The 17,321-nt window shown below is 43.7% G+C and overlaps 1 protein-coding gene across 2 annotated transcripts in view; it reads right to left on the bottom strand.

Annotated features, from left to right (window-relative positions):
• Positions 1–17,321, bottom strand: part of CHERP (calcium homeostasis endoplasmic reticulum protein) — a 35,152-nt gene that overhangs the window by 4,268 nt on the left and 13,563 nt on the right. The window contains exons 8-16 of one of the 2 annotated variants that reach the window (XM_060784826.2): positions 15,036–15,261; positions 10,621–10,799; positions 10,021–10,519; positions 8,059–8,297; positions 7,761–7,894; positions 4,574–4,660; positions 799–990; positions 557–667; positions 267–361 (exon numbers count right to left, since the gene is read on the bottom strand). In XM_060784826.2, the coding sequence (XP_060640809.1) occupies positions 267–361; positions 557–667; positions 799–990; positions 4,574–4,660; positions 7,761–7,894; positions 8,059–8,297; positions 10,021–10,519; positions 10,621–10,799; positions 15,036–15,261 (1,762 nt within the window). The remainder of the gene's footprint in view (positions 1–266; positions 362–556; positions 668–798; positions 991–4,573; positions 4,661–7,760; positions 7,895–8,058; positions 8,298–10,020; positions 10,520–10,620; positions 10,800–15,035; positions 15,262–17,321) is intronic. The other variant, XM_060784827.2, reaches the window with a different exon arrangement.

Consider the following 17,321-nt stretch of genomic DNA (forward strand, 5'->3'; position numbering starts at 1 on the left):
ATCTACGGATCCACCGCCAGTACACTGATCTTGGAATACTATCCTACTCGGCCAACGAGAGATCGCCTAAGTAAGTAAGTAAGTAGCCAATACAACTGTAAGGTGTTTGTGAATCCAATGTAGTTACATAGACTCTGTATGTCTATATGTCAAATGTTCTTTGTGTAAGTTCTGATCTGCTCTCTCACACTGGAAATTGCAATAAAAAGAACCTATGCTTTAAAATTATTGAATGACAAGAGCAAACACCTGCCAAGGCCACTTACCCATCTTCACCAGCATCTGGTGCCCTTTGTTCTCCTCTCCCAACCTGGATTCTGGAACAGTATTCCCTGAGCTGGAGCCCAGTCCGGCTGCAGAGCTGCAGAGAAGGAGTAAAGCAGTACTCAATGCAAAGGGCCCCAAAGTGGGGTCGGCTTGGGGTGCAGGGCCAAGAGCCAGGCAGGGCCTGCATGCTTTCATAGCAGGGGCACTTCCCAGATCGCCCCACGTTTGCCTCAAAGGGAGGGACCCAAAGAGGCGGCTGCTCTGTTCCTTCCTCACTGTGACCACTTACGGAGGCGTTTGGCTGCGAGATCGGGAGCGGCGGCGCCTTCCGGGAGAGTAGGATTTGGACCGGGAGCGGGAGCGAGATCGACTCCGAGAAGAATGTGACCGGCTTCTGCTCCTGGAAAAAGAAGCCCGTTCCCCCCCTTAGATTAGACAAGGCTCTCTGTGAGAAAGCGAGTGGTCTGCCCGTGGAGGGGAAACAACCCATGACAGCCTCCCTCTCCTCCCCTTTGTTGCCCTTCACTTTACCTAGACTGCGAGCGGGAGTAGGAGCGGGAGCGGGATCCCGACCGGGAGCGGGAACGTGAGTAGGAACCAGAAGACTTGGAGTTGGACCTCGAGTTGGAGCGCGAGGAGGAGCGGCCACGACTCTTCGAGCGGCTGCGGGACTGCGAGGGGCCGCTGGGCGCGGAGCGGAGGGAAGAGACACCCCTCATCATCCTCATCAGAATAACAATCAGGAATTCATTACCTGCTTCGCCCTGAAGCACCTGCCCCTTCCCTTCTCATTACTATGACATTTTTATTTGGTTATATAATTCAAATATGTAATAAACATAATAATATATTTATTATAATATAATACGTATATAATATAATATATATAATGTAATACATAATATCATATATAAAAATATATATATTCCCCATATTTTCTCATAACATTCTGATTATTCCCATTTTCCTATCCTTTACAATTTTATATTTATCTGCTACTTATACATATCATTTTCTCTACTTATCTACAACTTATACCAGTCCATTTTTCCCTTTCCCTCCTCCCTCCTCTGCTTTTTGTATTGTTTGATTTCTATTGATCATGAAGATGGTCTGATTCTATTTATTGCATTTCCCTTTAACTCTGGCTATCATCTCTTTCTATTTCAACTCCAAGTTCTCCTTAATATATCCATCTGTATATTTAATTCTCCTGGTGGCTGTTAGGGATTGTGGGAGTTGACGTCCAAAATACTTGGAGGGCCCAAGTTTTCCCATGCCTGATATGACCTGATAAGCATTCATACCATTTTTCAAAACTTCCCATTTCCTGTGCTCTTTCCAACCTAAGGCTACCGACCATAATAATAATAATAATAATGAAGCCCGGAAGCTTCAATTAGTCCAACGTGCAACAGCCAGACTACTAACGGGAGCGGGGTACAGGGAGCATACTACTCCTCTGTTGCGCCAGCTCCACTGGCTGCCAGTCAGCTTCCGGGCACAATTCAAAGTGCTGGTCTTAACCTATAAAGCCTCTAAATGACTCCGGCCCAATTTACCTGTCCTCCCCTATGAACCATCAAGATTGCTAAGATCGTCTGGAGGGGCCCTGCTCTCGATCCCACCGGCCTCACAGGCGCGGCTGGTGGGGACGAGAGACAGGGCCTTCTCGGTGGTGGCCCCTCGACTCTGGAACTCCCTTCCACTGGAGATCAGAACTGCCCCTTCTATCTTAACGTTCAGGAATCAGGTGAAAACTTGGCTTTGGGGATTGGCATTCGACGAATGAGCCATGATCCTGTGATATGGATGGATGACGACGAATAATGATTTTTGATGACAACTGACCACTGTAATTATATGATTGTATTTTGCTATTTTAATGTTTTAGTGTGATTTAGAATATGTTTTAATGACTGTCTGTAATATTGATGTTGGAAACCGGCCTGAGTCCCTCGAACGGAGGTGAGAAGACCGGTATACAAAACTGATAAATAAATAAATAAATAAATAAATTTATACCCCACTACCATCTATATTATATTATATATTGTATATACATATAATATTTATAATATTGTAATGTAATGCAATATAATACTACTATTACTACTACTACTACTACTAATAATAATAATAATAATATATTATAATTATATATTTATAATACATGCAATATTACTAATAATATTACAATATAATTGGTATAGTACAATATAGCAATATTTAAAACTGATATTGTACTATGCTAATAATATATTGTATATATACCTTGTAAGCCGCTCTGAGTCCCCTTCGGGGTGAGAAGGGCGGCATATAAATGTTGTAAATACATAAATAAATAAATAAATCTCCCCAAGGGACTCGGTGCGGCTTATATGAGGCCAAGCCCACAGTACATCAATAACAAAAGTAATAACAAAAACAATCAATACAATACAATTAATATAAATCACATAAATAAACAATAAACAGTAACACACAAGCATTTAAAAACCAATGGCCGGGCCAAATGTAATAGTCTAAAATTTAAAAAATAATGCTGGGCATGAACAAAATAGGATATAACTGGTATAGTGTTTTCAAAGAGAGACGAGGGAATGCAGTCAGTCCTAAATCAGTGGTAAAGTGCATTTTGAGGGCATATTGCTGAGAGTTTTCCTTATTCTGGGAAGGCACACTGGAACAACCACGTTTTCAGGCTCTTCCTAAAGACTACCAGAGTTGGGGCATGTCCTTGGGAAGTGAGTTCCAGAGTTGGGGGGCCAACACCGAGAAGGCTGGGGTTTTGCTGCTATTGTTGTATGTCAGCCTGTTCAGCCTGTGATTGTGTCTGATGTTCATGATGGGAATGTTCCTGATGGGACTGGGGATGAGGGATTGTTTGAGCCTGAGTTCAGTTCAGAAGAGAGGCCTGTGCTGTTTCAGGAATATTCACAAGGCCACATTCCTGGGAGAGACCTTTCACCCCTTTTCTCAGAGCAACTGTCTGAAAATGATGCTGAGATTGATTTCCCAGGTGCAGGAGTTAATGAGAGAGATAATAAGGGGGAGGCTAGTCAAAGCTTGGACAGAAAACAAAGTTTTAGTAAACAGAGACCGAGCTTTCAGAGACTGAGATGATCACTTCGTCTATAGCAGAAGAAAGATAATAAACCATTATCTAGAGGGAAAGTCAAGAATAATCCTTTCCTTCCAGTTTTGGGTTCTAAAAAGGGTTATAATGATTCATGGGAGTGAATTGCCTCAGTTAAAGAAACAGTGTTATTTGTTATGGTCTCACTTTCAAGTGCTCTGAGTTTCATGTACCAAGTTTTTGCCAAGCTTAAGTTTTGCCTATGGCATTTTCCTGCTGCTTTGTTTCATGGGTTCAAGTATTATTATTATTAATTAATTATTAAACTTTATTTGTACCCTGCTAGCATCTCCTGAAGGACTCGATGCGGCTTACAAAGGCCAAGGCCTCAGAACACAACATAACAATACACTTAAAGCAAATTAAAATAATTAAAGCATTATTAAACAACAAGAACCACAAGCAATAAACAATACATCAAACAAGATAAAACTGGGCCGGGCCAGAGTAAAGGGTACAGGATTAAAAAGTGCTGATGTGACAGGTGATATGTAAGGATTATAGGGCAAGTGCAGTGTGCAGTGTGCGGCAATCTTAATTTTAATAAAGTGCGTCTGGGACTTGGTATTGGAGATTTCCTAATCGGGAAAGGCACATCGGAACAGCCAGGTCTTCAAGTTCTTTCTGAAGACTGCCAATGTAGGGGCCTGTCTATGATCTTTGGGGAGAGTGTTCCAGAGACGGGGGGCCAACACGGAAAAGGCCCTGTCTCGTGTCCCCACCAAACGTGCTTGCGACGCCGGCGGGATCACGAGCAGGGCCTCTCCAGATGAGTGTAGTGAACACGTGGGTTCACTTGCTTCATGGATTTCTATATACTCATGGATCTTGTTCCCCTTCAAAGCTCATAAACCATTTTGGGATTTTGCACTTTTACTGTTTTGCTGTTTTTTTACTGCTTTGCCTACATAAAATCTACAATAAACTGCTTGCTGATTTTACCAAGCTGATGTGGTATTTAAGGTCTGAGGTGTATGACAGCTATCATGGATTTTACAATTTCGACCCATTCTCTATTCCCGCCTTTACCTTCTATTTTCGGAGCAAATAATTGTTTTTTGGTTCCACTCTACTTCTATCCCTAAGATTTCCCCCACCTTGTTGTTACTTTTTTATATCTGACATATTTGTTACTTTTGCAGCCACAACGCGTATAGAGGAGTTCACCTGTTGCGTTTCTCTTGCCCCTTCCGCCGCCGGGCGCGCATCTTGGCCCGGAAGAACTCGTACAGACCGTTCTGCTCCCAGCCTTCACTGGAATGAGAAAGAAGAGAAAGAAGGCTCAGCCCTTGCAATCCTGAGGGAGATGCCATCTCAACAAGAGCTTCCCAGCAGGGAAAGCAGACCCTCCTTTTGTTTATGAACACAGCCCCCCCCCCCCTTTGGAGATCTCTAGCCTCTTGACTTCCCCATCAAAGACTAGAAACAAGGAAGTTAAAAATTACCAAACTTTAATTCTGTTGGAAATAGCAACCTTCCAAGCCTTCACTATTTGTTTGTTAATGTAAATATTTGCTAACCTGTATCCTGTGTGAATGTTGATTTGCCAGTTTGACTGACCAGTTTGGTGTGGGAGGGGTTATAGACATATGATTATACTGAGCATGTTCAGACTCAGGACTCCATTTTGTATTCAGTGTTTGCATCAGACCTCAGTGGAAGTAGATGCATGTCAATATTTATTTTATTTATTTATTATTCAAACTTATATGCCGCCATTCCCCTGGGGCTCAGAGCAGCTTACAAGAATGGCTAAAATCTAACACAATTTAAAATAATTTAAAAACAACATTATCAAAGATCAAAGGCCTGTCGAAACAGGTATGTCTTACATGCCCTGCGGAAAGCTGGTAAGTCCCACAAGGCACGGAATTAGGGTGGCAGAGTATTCCAGAGTGATGGTGCCACTGCTGTAAAGGCTCTGCGCCTGGTTGCTGTTAGACGCAAGGTCTTGACACTGGGAATTTCCAATAAATCTTGGTCCTCAGAACGGAGGGATCTCTGGGGTTGGTAGGGGGTGAGGCGGTCCCTCAGGTACATCGGCCCCAGACCATGCAAGGCCTTAAAAGTGAGTACCATCACTTTGAAAGTGATCTGGTGCTCAATTGGTAACCAATGCATCTGCAGTAAGATTGGGGTTATGTGGCATCTCATCAGAATTCCCGCAAGAAGCCAAGCAGCTGCATATTTTACCAACTTGAGCTTCCGGATCACCGACAGAGGAAGGCCAATGTAGAGGGCGTTACAGTAGTCCAGTCTTGAGATGACCATAGCCTGGATCACCGTGGTCTTCAATGAAAGCAGGTACTGTTTGGACTTTAGTCGAGAAGTATGACTTATGGATATCAGTGAGTACAACTATACCTAAAGACTATGGACTATTGATTAAGGATGTTACCCTGTGTACTCAACACACAGAGAAGAAACTACCGTATATACTCGAGTATAAGCCGACCCAAATATAAGCCGATGCACCTAATTTTATCACAAAAATCTGGGAAAACTTATTGACTTGAGTATAAGCCAAGGGTGGAAAATGCAGCAGCTACGGGTCAATTATAAAATAAAAATAGAAACCAATAAAATTACATTAATTGAGGCATCAGTAGGTTAAATGTCTTTGAATATTTACATAAAACTATAATTTAAGATAAGACTGCACAACTCTGATCAAACCATTCTTCTTCTTCATTGTAAATGTGCTTACGTAACCATCCCATAATAATAAAGAGACTAAAATAATAAATGTAATAATAATAATAATAATAATAGAGTAAAGTAAATGTAATAACAACAATAATAAAGGCAAATAAATGCAATAATAATAATAATAATAATAATAATAGAATAAAATGATAATAATAATAATAATAATAATAATAATAACAGTAAAATAATAAATAACCTTGACTCAAATATAAGACGAGGGGAATTTTTTCAGCCTAAAAAAAGGGCTGAAAAACTAGGCTTATACTCAAGTATATACAGTATATCTATTTATAACTGAACTTCAATAAGAAAAGTGCCTGTATGGTGAATTAATACAAGTTGTTTATGAGTAAACAAGATATATTATTTTTCAAAGATGATTTTGTTTTTACCTTTGAGTGCATATTTTAAACTAAGGTTTCAAAGGAGTGTATATCTTTTCCGGCAATTACAACTGCAAAGAAATAATGATCCTTTGCTAACCCAATATATTTTTGTAGTGGCAGGTCTTTTATCTTTGGCAGTATAATGACATGGTTCTTCAGTCTAACAACGGATGTAACCTCTGTGCCATTACATGAATGCTTGTGAATATCACTTGTTCAAAGAACTGACTTCTAACAAGGTCATGCTTTTCTTGATTAGTGGTTTTCAAAAGGTGGTCTCCACATGTTCATGGAGATTCACTATTGCTAGACAGATGTGACGTCATTTTTACTTTTTCAATAAGGTTATGGTGCGGTTACTTCCAATAGGTTATGGCGTTTTTAATTTTTATTTATTTTTATTTATTAATCAATTTTATATACCGCCACTCCCCGAAGTCTTGGAGCGGTTTACAATATACATATGCGATACATTACATTTAAAATCAAAGAAAAAATTCAATCAGCAAGATTGAAATGCCAGCCTAAATAAATTTTACAAGCTCTACGAAAAGATAATAAGTCTCGGAGAGCTCGTGTTTCCGCTAGCAAGGCATACCACAGATAAGGAGCCACCACCGTGAATGCTCTATGCCTAGTAGACATCAGGTGAAAGGTCCTAAAATTGGGAATTTCCAATATATTCTGCCAAAGGAACTCAGAGGTGGTTTTCCAATCAAGCCAAGCCAAGAAAAGCATCAAGATTACGGCCACGTTTGATCGTCGTGCATTATGGGTTTGATAATCTCAAAACGGACACAAATACGCACATACTCATGCAATCGAAACGTCCCTTTCCCCTCTGTCCTCTTCCCCTCTCAGCTCGGCCTCTCTGTCTCCTTTTTTTTTTTTGGTTCTGTAAACAATCTTGTTTTGGAAAGCATTCCCTGTGCATGTTCTTTCCCTCCCCTTCCCGCCACTGTCTGGTCAACTCAATCTCTCTTCTGACTTTCCACACACTTTTTGCAAGGCTTTGCAACGCTTCTCTCTTTCCACATTCCTTCCCTCTTCCTCCTTATTCCTTTTAGCTCCCTTGATTAGCCCATTCTTGAACCTCCTTCCTCCTTGCAAAATTCACTTTACATTTTCAGGTCCCAAGCTGGAAGGCCACCTGTCAGGAGGGCTTTGATGGGTGATTTTTCTGAATGGCCGAAGGGGACGGGGCTGGACGCTCCTGGAGATCTCTTCCAACTCCCCAGAGAGAAAGGAGGGCTCCTCACCTGTTCCTGGGCCGGTCATGGGAGGGGGGGCTGTAAAAGGCCTCCACGGCCGCCAGCAGCCTCTCGCTGGGGGGCATCGGGGGTGGTAGGCGGATGTCCTTGGGGTCCAGAGGCTTGTACTCGTGGTCTTCCAGCTAAACAGGAAGAAAGAGAACTCGTGAACCAAGGAGGGCCTTCTCAGAGTGTCTTCCCATCCCATCTGCCCCAAAAGGAACACACATCAGACGTGTGTGTGTTTATGGGGGGGGGGGGGTCTCCTCGGCCTGTGACCCCGCACACCCCCTCCAGCTCCACTTACTTTGACCAGTGGGGCCATGAGGCCAGCCGGGAGGTCGAAGTAGGGGACATTGGGCACCAGGCTGGGGTCGTCGTGGTTGACATGAGGGGGCCCCTGCCGGCGCATGTGGGGAGGCTGCCCATTGAAGCCGTGAGGTGGGGGACCAAAGTCTGGGTGCTGTGGTCCACCCCATGGGGGATGCTCCCCAATGGCCGGATGGGGCATCCGGTGTCCCGGGTGATGGTGCGGAGGACCCATCTCTGCAAAGCCAAAAAGAGAGAGCGCGAATTGCTTTGAACAGAAGCCACTTTGAGTCTCCTTATTATGGAGAGAAAAGCAGGGTAGAAATAAACGTCATCTCTATCTCTCTTTGAGTCTATCTTTGAGCTACTGTGAGTCTCCTTTTGGAGAGAAAAGCAGGGTAGAAATAATAATAATAATAATAATAATAAACCTCAGCCGGCATTTGGAAACAATAAACATTGACAAAATCACAATCTATCAACTGCAAAAGGCCACCTTCCTTGGATCTGCGTGCATGGTTCAAAAATACATCACACAGTCCTAGACGCTTGGGAAGTGTTTGACTTGTGATTTTGTGATACGAAATCCAGCATATAGATCTCATTTGCGGGGACATACTTTTTGTGTCAGTAAAATAATAGTAGTACTAGTAATAATAATAATAATAGTGCGGTTTTCTGGCACTGTATATTTCTGCCGCTTCTGTGGTTGTTCATTTGTATTTTGATTCTGCAGCCCACTTGTCGATAGATGTCCAGAATCAGCAGCATCCACTGTGGTCCTTTTTATTCTGGACAACAACCGAGCCAGTATAGACTTCGTTTTGGTTTTTTTCTTCATAGTGCTAATGGGTTAGGTGTGCTTAGTTCCACTCCACAGCTGAGACCTCTCTCTTTTTTTTTTTTAATAAAAAAAAGTGTTTATTCAATTTTAAACATATATAAATGACCTCTCTGACTTGGTTGGACCTGCTGGTAGTTACACTACCACCAGCACAGCTCTCAGCATCAATAATCAGTAAGCATAATCAAAGGCCCTGACATAAACCAGTACAGGTGGTCCCAGTGGTAATCAGTACACTGGGTGACGTGCCAAAAGATCTCAGCCAGCATTTGGAAACAATAAATATTGACAAAATCACGATCTGTCAACTGCAAAAGGCCACCTGACTTGGTAGAAATAATAATAATAATAATAATAATGACACAACAATATCATCTATCTTTGAATCTATCTTAGATATGCTTTGAGTCTCCTTATGGAGAGAAAAGAGACGTAGAAGTAGAAATAATAATAATAAGTACATTAAGCTGACTCCCATCATTATTTTATATTATATTATATTTTATATATGTATTACAACTAGTACAAATAGTTACGAAACAAACAAAATATAACAATGACAGTAACAAACATAACAAACACACCCCCTCACTGTGATACTTCTACCCTATTATAAGCATCACTGTGATATTTCTATCCTGTAATCGGTACCGCTGCAATACCTTTATCCCATAATAAGCATCACTGTGAGACTTCTATCCTATAACACAGTGGTTCTCAATCTGTGGGTCCCCAGATGTTTTGGCCTTGAACTCCCAGAAATTCTAACAGCTGGTAAACTGGCTGGGATTTCTGGGAGCTGTAAGCCAAAACACCTGGGGACCCACAGGTTGAGAACCACTATTATAATAGGTACCACTATGATATGTCTACTCTCTGGTGCTCATTCTTAACTCAAAACACTGTTTGTATGTCAAAGCAAAACACGAGTCAAATGATGCCTCTTAACTCAAAACACTCTTAAGTTGGGATGCTCATAAGTCAAGCTTCTTCTGTCTCTAAATAACAATGCTTGTAAAAATTTCTATTTCACTTTGAGGGTAGTTCCCATACCCCTGAGAGCCCCCCACCCACCCCAGCCCCAAATTTCCAGGCCCGCCCCGCATGGCCACTCACCCTGTGGGAAGTCCCCCTGAGGGTAGTCGAAGCGGTGGGGGTAGGGTGGCCGTTCGAAGGGGTGCCGCGGTGGGAACTCGTCCTGCATGAAGCGCGGGGGGAAGCGGTTGAAGTTATGGGGATGCGGGGGCTGGTTGAATTGCGGGGGGTGCTGCTGCTGTTGCTGCTGGTGGGGAGGGAAGGGTCCCCGGAAGTGGGGCGGACGCTGCATGCGGAAGGGGGGCTCCCGCTGGCCCCCGCCCCACGGTGGAGGAGGAGGCGGGGGCGGCTGTTGCTGCGGGGGCGGTTGCTGCTCATGCTGGTTGTTCCAAGGGGCCTCGAACTGGTTGTTCCAGGCTGGGGGCTCCGGCTGGTTGTTCCAAGGGGCGGCTTCGCGCTGGTTGTTCCAGCCAGGCTCCCGCTGCTCACCCCACATCCCCTCATGGGCCCCGCCACCACTGTTCCAAGGGGGGCAGTGTGGGGGCGCCGGGTGGTGCGGGAAAGGAGGCTGGTCCGGTGGCTGCAGCAAGGGAGGGAGAAAGCCTGGGGTCAACACCATCATCCTCATCGTCCAAGAGGGCTCCTTGCTTCCTCCTCTTTGCTGTCCCGCCCTTCCTTTACCTGCTGCTGGGCCCAAGGGGTGACAGGGTGGTCGAACCAAGGTGGCTTGTTGGGCGGGAGGTGCTCGTGAGCTCCCCGAGGTCCAGTCACGGCGGGGTCGGTCCCTCCGGCACCTGCGGCTTCGTACTCAGCAGTAGCGGAAGCAGCGCCTGCGAGCGGCAGCTGGGCCTTTCCCTCCTCTGAAAGAGAAAGGATTGCGGAGGGGAGAGTGATGGCTGAGCCACGGGACAAAGGCCCACTGGGATCCCCTGAACTGCTAGCCCACTGAAAGTGGGATGCGTGAATTGAATGGAATTGTATAGCTGGGGTCCGGCTAAGGGCCTATTCAGGCTTGGGAAGGCTGACGACACCATCCTAAGAAGATAGAGATGGATAGGTAGATAGATAGGAAGATCGATAGAGTAGATAAGAGAATTATACATTTTATTTGTACCCACCTCTCCTCAAGGCTAAAGAATAGACAGATAGATACGGAGATAGGTATATAGATGGATTGATGTAGATAAATACTATAAGGATACATAGATCGATAGAGATAAGTATATAAATGGATAGATGATAAATACTAGACAGGCAGACAGAGGTAGACAGACAGACAGACATAGATGAAAGAGATATAGGTATATAGTAGGCATGTGCAATCCATGGTTCTAAATCAGGGGTCCTCAAACTGTTTAAACAGAGGGCCAGGTCACAGTCCCTCAAACTGTTGGAGGGAGGGCAGGATTATAATTGGAATAAAAATGAATGAATTTCTATACGCACTGCACATATCTTATTTGTAGTGCAAAAAACACTTACAACAATACAATAATTTAAATGAAGAACCATTTTAACAAATATAAACTTATTAGTATTTTAATGGGAAGTGTGGGCCTGCTTTTGGCTGATGAGATATAGGTATATAGTAGGCACCGGGATTGTGGCGCAGCTGGCTGAGTGTCAGCTGCAATAAGATCACTCTGACCAAAAGGTCATGAGTTCGAAGCTAGCCCGGGTTGGAGTGGGTTTCCAACCAATTGTGTGTAGCCTGTTGTTGACCTTTGCAACCCGAAAGACAGTTGCATCTGTCAAGTAGGAAAATAAGGTACCACCTTAAAAGTGTGGGGAGGTTAAATTAACTGATTTATGAGGCCATAAAAAAGACTCCAGCAAAGCATTCCAGCGGGGAAGCATGCGGGGAATACGGAAGCGCGTCATCAGCGTCGCAGATGGACGATGAAAGCGACAGCTCCCCTGGCGGCCAGAAAAAGTTAAATAGCCTCTGTATATGTCTGTATATGTTTGTATGTCAAAAATTGGCATTGAATGTTTGCCATATATGTGTACACTGTAATCCGCCCTGAGTCCCCTGCGGGGTGAGAAGGGCGAAATATAAAAGCTGCAAATAAATAAATAAATAAATAAATGAGACAGGATTGTTGTTGCTGTGGTGTGCTTTCAAGTCGTTTCAGACTTAGGTTGACCCTGAACGAGGGCCGAGTAAATGACCTTGGAGGGCCGCATCCGGCCCCCAGGTCCTTAGTTTGAGGACCCCTGTTCTAAATGGTTCTAAAGTACTTACAAAACTAAAGTTCTGGTTAGAAAACTAGGGGGCGCTGGTGCTTTGTTCCTACAGTGTTGCTAAAGTTCTGCTGGTGAAAATTTCAGAACTCTAACAAAACTTTCAAAATTTCATTATTATTTCATTATTGGTGATTTTTATGACCCCGTTTTGTGTGAGAGAGAGATCTCTCAGGTGGGCAGCTTTTATAGTACATTTGGCAATGCAGCAGACTGAGTTTAAATTCTCCCCAGTGTTCCATGGGGCTGTGAAGGGGGTGGCCAAAGTGAGGGATATGAAGCGAGAGAGAAACCAGCTGCCAAATGGAAATTTGTGTCCTGATCTGCAGTTTTCTAGAGAAGGAATTACCTCACAGACAGATTGGAAGGGCTTTATTTCTCAAAGCATACAGTACGGTTACAAGCAAAGTTCTATCTGACAGCTGGTTTCCCTTTCATCTCATATTCCTCACTTTGGTCGTCTCCTTCACTGCCCCATTTCCATGGAAACCCTCTCCCTTGCTTCAAGTGAGCTACAGGCCAAGGCATGGCCTACTTTCATAGTTCTCCACAACACCAGGAAAGGAGGTCATGACACCCAAAGGAAAAATAGGACAGAGAAATCAGCCATAGCAGAGCACCTGATGAACCAACCTGGACACAGCATTTTATTTGAGAACACAGAAATGCTGGACCACTCTCACAACCACCATGTCACACACAGAGAAGCCATTGAAATACACAAGCATGTGGACAATTTCAACAGAAAGGAGGAAACCATGAAAATGAACAAAATCTGGCTACCAGTATTAAAAAAAACCTCTAAAATTGCAGCAGCACAACAACAGAGAGGAAGCAGGCAGGGACATCTAATTACCTCTCAACAAACGTTTGCTCCAGGCACAGTCAGCCCATTGTATGCTAATCCACCTGGTCAGTTGAAACATTCACACCTAGCTCCAGCAGACAAGAGTCCTTTGTCTCACCCTGGTCATTCCACAGATATATAAACCCTTTTTCCTAGTTCCAACAGACCTCACTACCTCTGAGGATGCTTGCCATAGATGCAGGTGAAACGTCAGGAGAGAATGCCTCTAGACCATGGCCATACAGCCCGAAAAAAAAACCAAAAACCCTACAACAACCCAGTGATTCCAGCCATGAAAGCCTTCGACAATACAAAAATAGGACAGTTTGGCATTTGGAACCCAGTTGGTCAGCCGTTGGCTCTTCAGCTCAGGATGGGGCCGGGCAATGGGCCATTGTTTTGTGGGGTGGGTTCCTGAAATGATGTATAGTTTCCAAAGTATGACCTCCCTCAACAACTGCAAGATGGGTAGCAAGTGTCCAAGAAGCAAGCAAAATACAGCAGAGTCCAACTGCCAGCATCTGCCCTTATCTACACACACTGTTTAGCAAACTCATGGATTCGGGTTTTCACCCAAAATATCCAAAGGCTTTAATCTTCACCGTTACAATATAAACAAATGTACAATCAGGATTCGTAGATCCACTTTCAGACTTAGAAACAGTCAGAACCTCAGAGTCACTAACAGATACAACAAATCACATAGGAGAGAGAGAGATGGATTCTTTCATCCTCCTTATATGGCCACCTGCTGATAGGTCATCAGAATGGGACACTTTAGAACAGTGTTTCTCAACCTGGGGGTCGGGACCCCTGAGGGGGTTGTGAGGGGGTGTCAGAGGGGTCACCAAAGACCATCAGAAAACACAGTATTTTCAGATGGTCATGGGGATTCCATGTGGGAAGTTTGAGCCAATTCTATCATTGGTGGAGTTCAGAATGTTCTTTGATTGTAATGAACTCTAAATCCCAGCAACTACAACTCCCAAAAGTCAAGATCTATTTTCCCCAGACTCCACCAGTGTTCACATTTAGGCATATTGAATATTCATGCCAAGTTTGTTACAGATCCACCATTGCATGAGTCCACAGTGCTCTCTGGATATAGTTAAACTACAACTCCCAAACTAAAGGTCAATGCCCATCAAACCCTTACAGTGTTTTCCACTGGTCATCGGAGCCAAGCTCGGTTCAAATCCAAAAAAATTCAGAATGCTCTTTAATTATAAGTGAACTATAAATCCCAGCAACTGTCTGTTCTTGTTTTATTGTATTTTAAAGTTAATTGTATTGTTTTAATCTACTGCTGTAAACCGCTCCGAGCCAAATTGGGAGTGGCGGTATACAAGTCAAATAAATAAATAAACGACAACTCCCAAATTACAAAATCAATCCTCGCCCAACCCCACTAGCATTCACATTTGGGTGTATTGGGTATCTGTGCCCAGTTTGGTCCAGTGAATGAAAATGCATCCTGCATATCAGATATTTACATTATGATTTATAACAGTAGTAAAATGACGTTTATGAAGTAGCAACGAAAACAATGTTATGGTTGGGGGTCACCGCAACATGAGGGACTGTACTCGGGGGTCACGGCATTAGGAAGGTTGAGAACCACTGCTTTAGAACAATTTAGAACCATGAATTGCATATGCCTATTACCTATCTACCTGTAAATCACTTGTACGAACACACCCTGTGACACAATGACCCACTGGGTCATTGTGCTGAAGGGCCGATGGCTGACCAACAGCCCCTTTGTGCTGTGTCCGAGACTGGCTCTAGATTGCCAGAGAATGCAGTTCAAAGCAGACTATATGGACTTGACCTGACAAGAGTAGAGGGGGCCTGAGCTGTGATAATAATAATTTATTTATTTGACCAGTCATATGACCATTTCAAAATACAATATGAATAAAAGACAAGGCAAAAAGGAGAGGACAGCAGCCCTACTTTCCCCTCCCCTCCCCTCCCCTCCCCTCCCCTCCCCAGTGAGTCCTACCTGCTTGAGCAATGGGGGCAGTTGGAGGGGGTGCCGGGGCTGGAGCTGGGGCCGGCTTCACCTCGCTTTCAAGGGGCGAGATCTGAAGCTGTTGTTGTTGTTGCTGCTGCTGTTGGGTGAGGCTGGCGACAAACTCCTCGTGCTGCGCCTTCAGGGTCTGAACCTGCTGCTGGAAGGCCACCTGCACTGGCTGGACCACGTTGGCAAACTCAATGATCAGGGTGGCCTGCGGAAGAGAAAGAGAGGAGGAGTTCCAAGGCAGGCAAAGAGATGCCCTCTTTTTTTATTTACACATAGGAGATATATATATACTAGCGGTCCCCTGCCACGCATTGCTGTGGCCCAGTCTAGTGATCTGGAAAATAAAGTAATGAGAAAGGGTTGGTTTCTAATATATGTAATGTCTTTATGCTTGTGGGTAAACAGTATTTCTTGCTGTTTCTTTGCCAGTGTTGATGTGGGGAGTGCCTGGTTTGCCTACTCTGGAATATGCAGCATATCATTGTCCTTATTTATTTTATTTATTTATATAGAGTTTTTATAACCCGGTCTTCTCGACCTCCGAGGAGGGACTCAGGCCGGCTAACAACATAAGATTCAATAAAATAAGAAAAGCATTATAAATCATCAATATAAAATACATTAAAATACAACTCATACAAGTTACTTCTTTAGGAGTCCCTTTCAAATCTTTGGTACTGCATCCGTCATATACATATATGTGTGTATGTGAATGGCTGGATGGCCCTTTGTCAGGAGGGATTTGATTATGTTTTCTTTCCCTGGTGAAGGGAGTTGGACTGAATGGCTTTAAGGCAGCATTTCTCAACCTGGGAAGTCAAGAACCTGTGGGGGGGGGGGTCACCAAGGGGGTGTCAGAAGGGTCGCCAAAGACCACCAGAAAACACAGTATTTTCTGTTGGTCATGAGGGTTCTGTGTGGGAAGTTTGCCCCAATTCTGTCGTTGGTGGGGTTCAGAATGCTCTTTGATTGTAGGGGAACTATAAATCCCAGTAACTAAAACTCCCAAATGTCCAGGTCTATTTCCCCCAAACTCCATCTGTGTTTATATTTGGGCATATTGAGTATGCGTGCCAAGTTTGGTCCAGATCCTTCATTGTTTGACTCCACAGTGCTCTCTGGATGTTGGTGAACTACAACTCCAAAACTGAAGGTCAATGCCCACCAAACCTTTCTATGGTTTTCTGTTGGTCAGGGGAGTTCTGTGCGCCAAGTTTGGTTCAATTCCATCGTTGTTGGGAGTTCAGAATGCTCTTTGATTGTAGGTGAACTATAAATCCCAGCAACTACAACTCCCAAATGACAAAATCATAATTTTTTGAGTGATGGTCACTCCTTGTTTTGTGAGACGTTTTGTTGCCAAATTTGGTGTGATTTCGTTCATTGGTTCTTTTGTTTTTAAGGTACTCATTATGCACAGAGCATTTTATATAGATACATATATACAATCTTAATTTAGTTTTTTTTTTAAAAAAAAGAGTACATTATTATAAAATAGCAAAAATCTTTAGATGGAAATTGAAATATGTGTATAAAGATGAAGATCTAGGTTACTGTGGGGTATGGCTAGGAGGTTTGAGGAATGAGGGGTATGGTGGAGGGGGGAGGCAGTGGAAAGAAATAAGACGGTTAGAGGATAGTAAATAGAAAGTAAAAAAGATATATAGATAGATAGCATTAAAATCAGGTAAGAGTGTAGAGAACTAAAGTTCTGGTTGTGAAAACTAGAGGGTGCTGGTGCTTTGCTTCTACAGTGTTGCTAAAGTTCTGGTGGTGAAAATTTCAGAACTCTAACAAAACTTTCAAAATTTCATTATTATTTCATTATTAGGAGCCCCCAGTGGGATAAACCTCTATGCCGGCAGGACTGAAGACGCATCTAGATCAGTGTTTCTCAACCATCCTAATGCTGCAACCCCTTAATACAGTTCCTCCTGTTGTGGTGACCCCCAACCATAAAATTATTTTCATTGCTACTTCTTAACTGTGGCTACTGTTATGAATTGTCATGGAGCCCCCGGTGGTGCAGTGAGTTAAACCCCTGTGCTGGCAGGACTGAAGACCGACAGGTCGCAGGTTCGAATCCGGGGAGAGGCGGATGAGCTCCCTCTATCAGCTCCAGCTCCTCATGCGGGGACATGAGAGAAGCCTCCCACAAGGATGATAAAAACATCAACTCATCCGGGCATCCCCTGGGCAACGTCCTTGCAGATGGCCAATTCTCTCACACCAGAAGCGACTTGCAGTTTCTCAGGTCGCTCCTGG

This window comes from Anolis sagrei, chromosome X (genome assembly GCF_037176765.1).
Source record: "Anolis sagrei isolate rAnoSag1 chromosome X, rAnoSag1.mat, whole genome shotgun sequence".
Classification (NCBI taxonomy): domain Eukaryota; kingdom Metazoa; phylum Chordata; class Lepidosauria; order Squamata; family Dactyloidae; genus Anolis; species Anolis sagrei.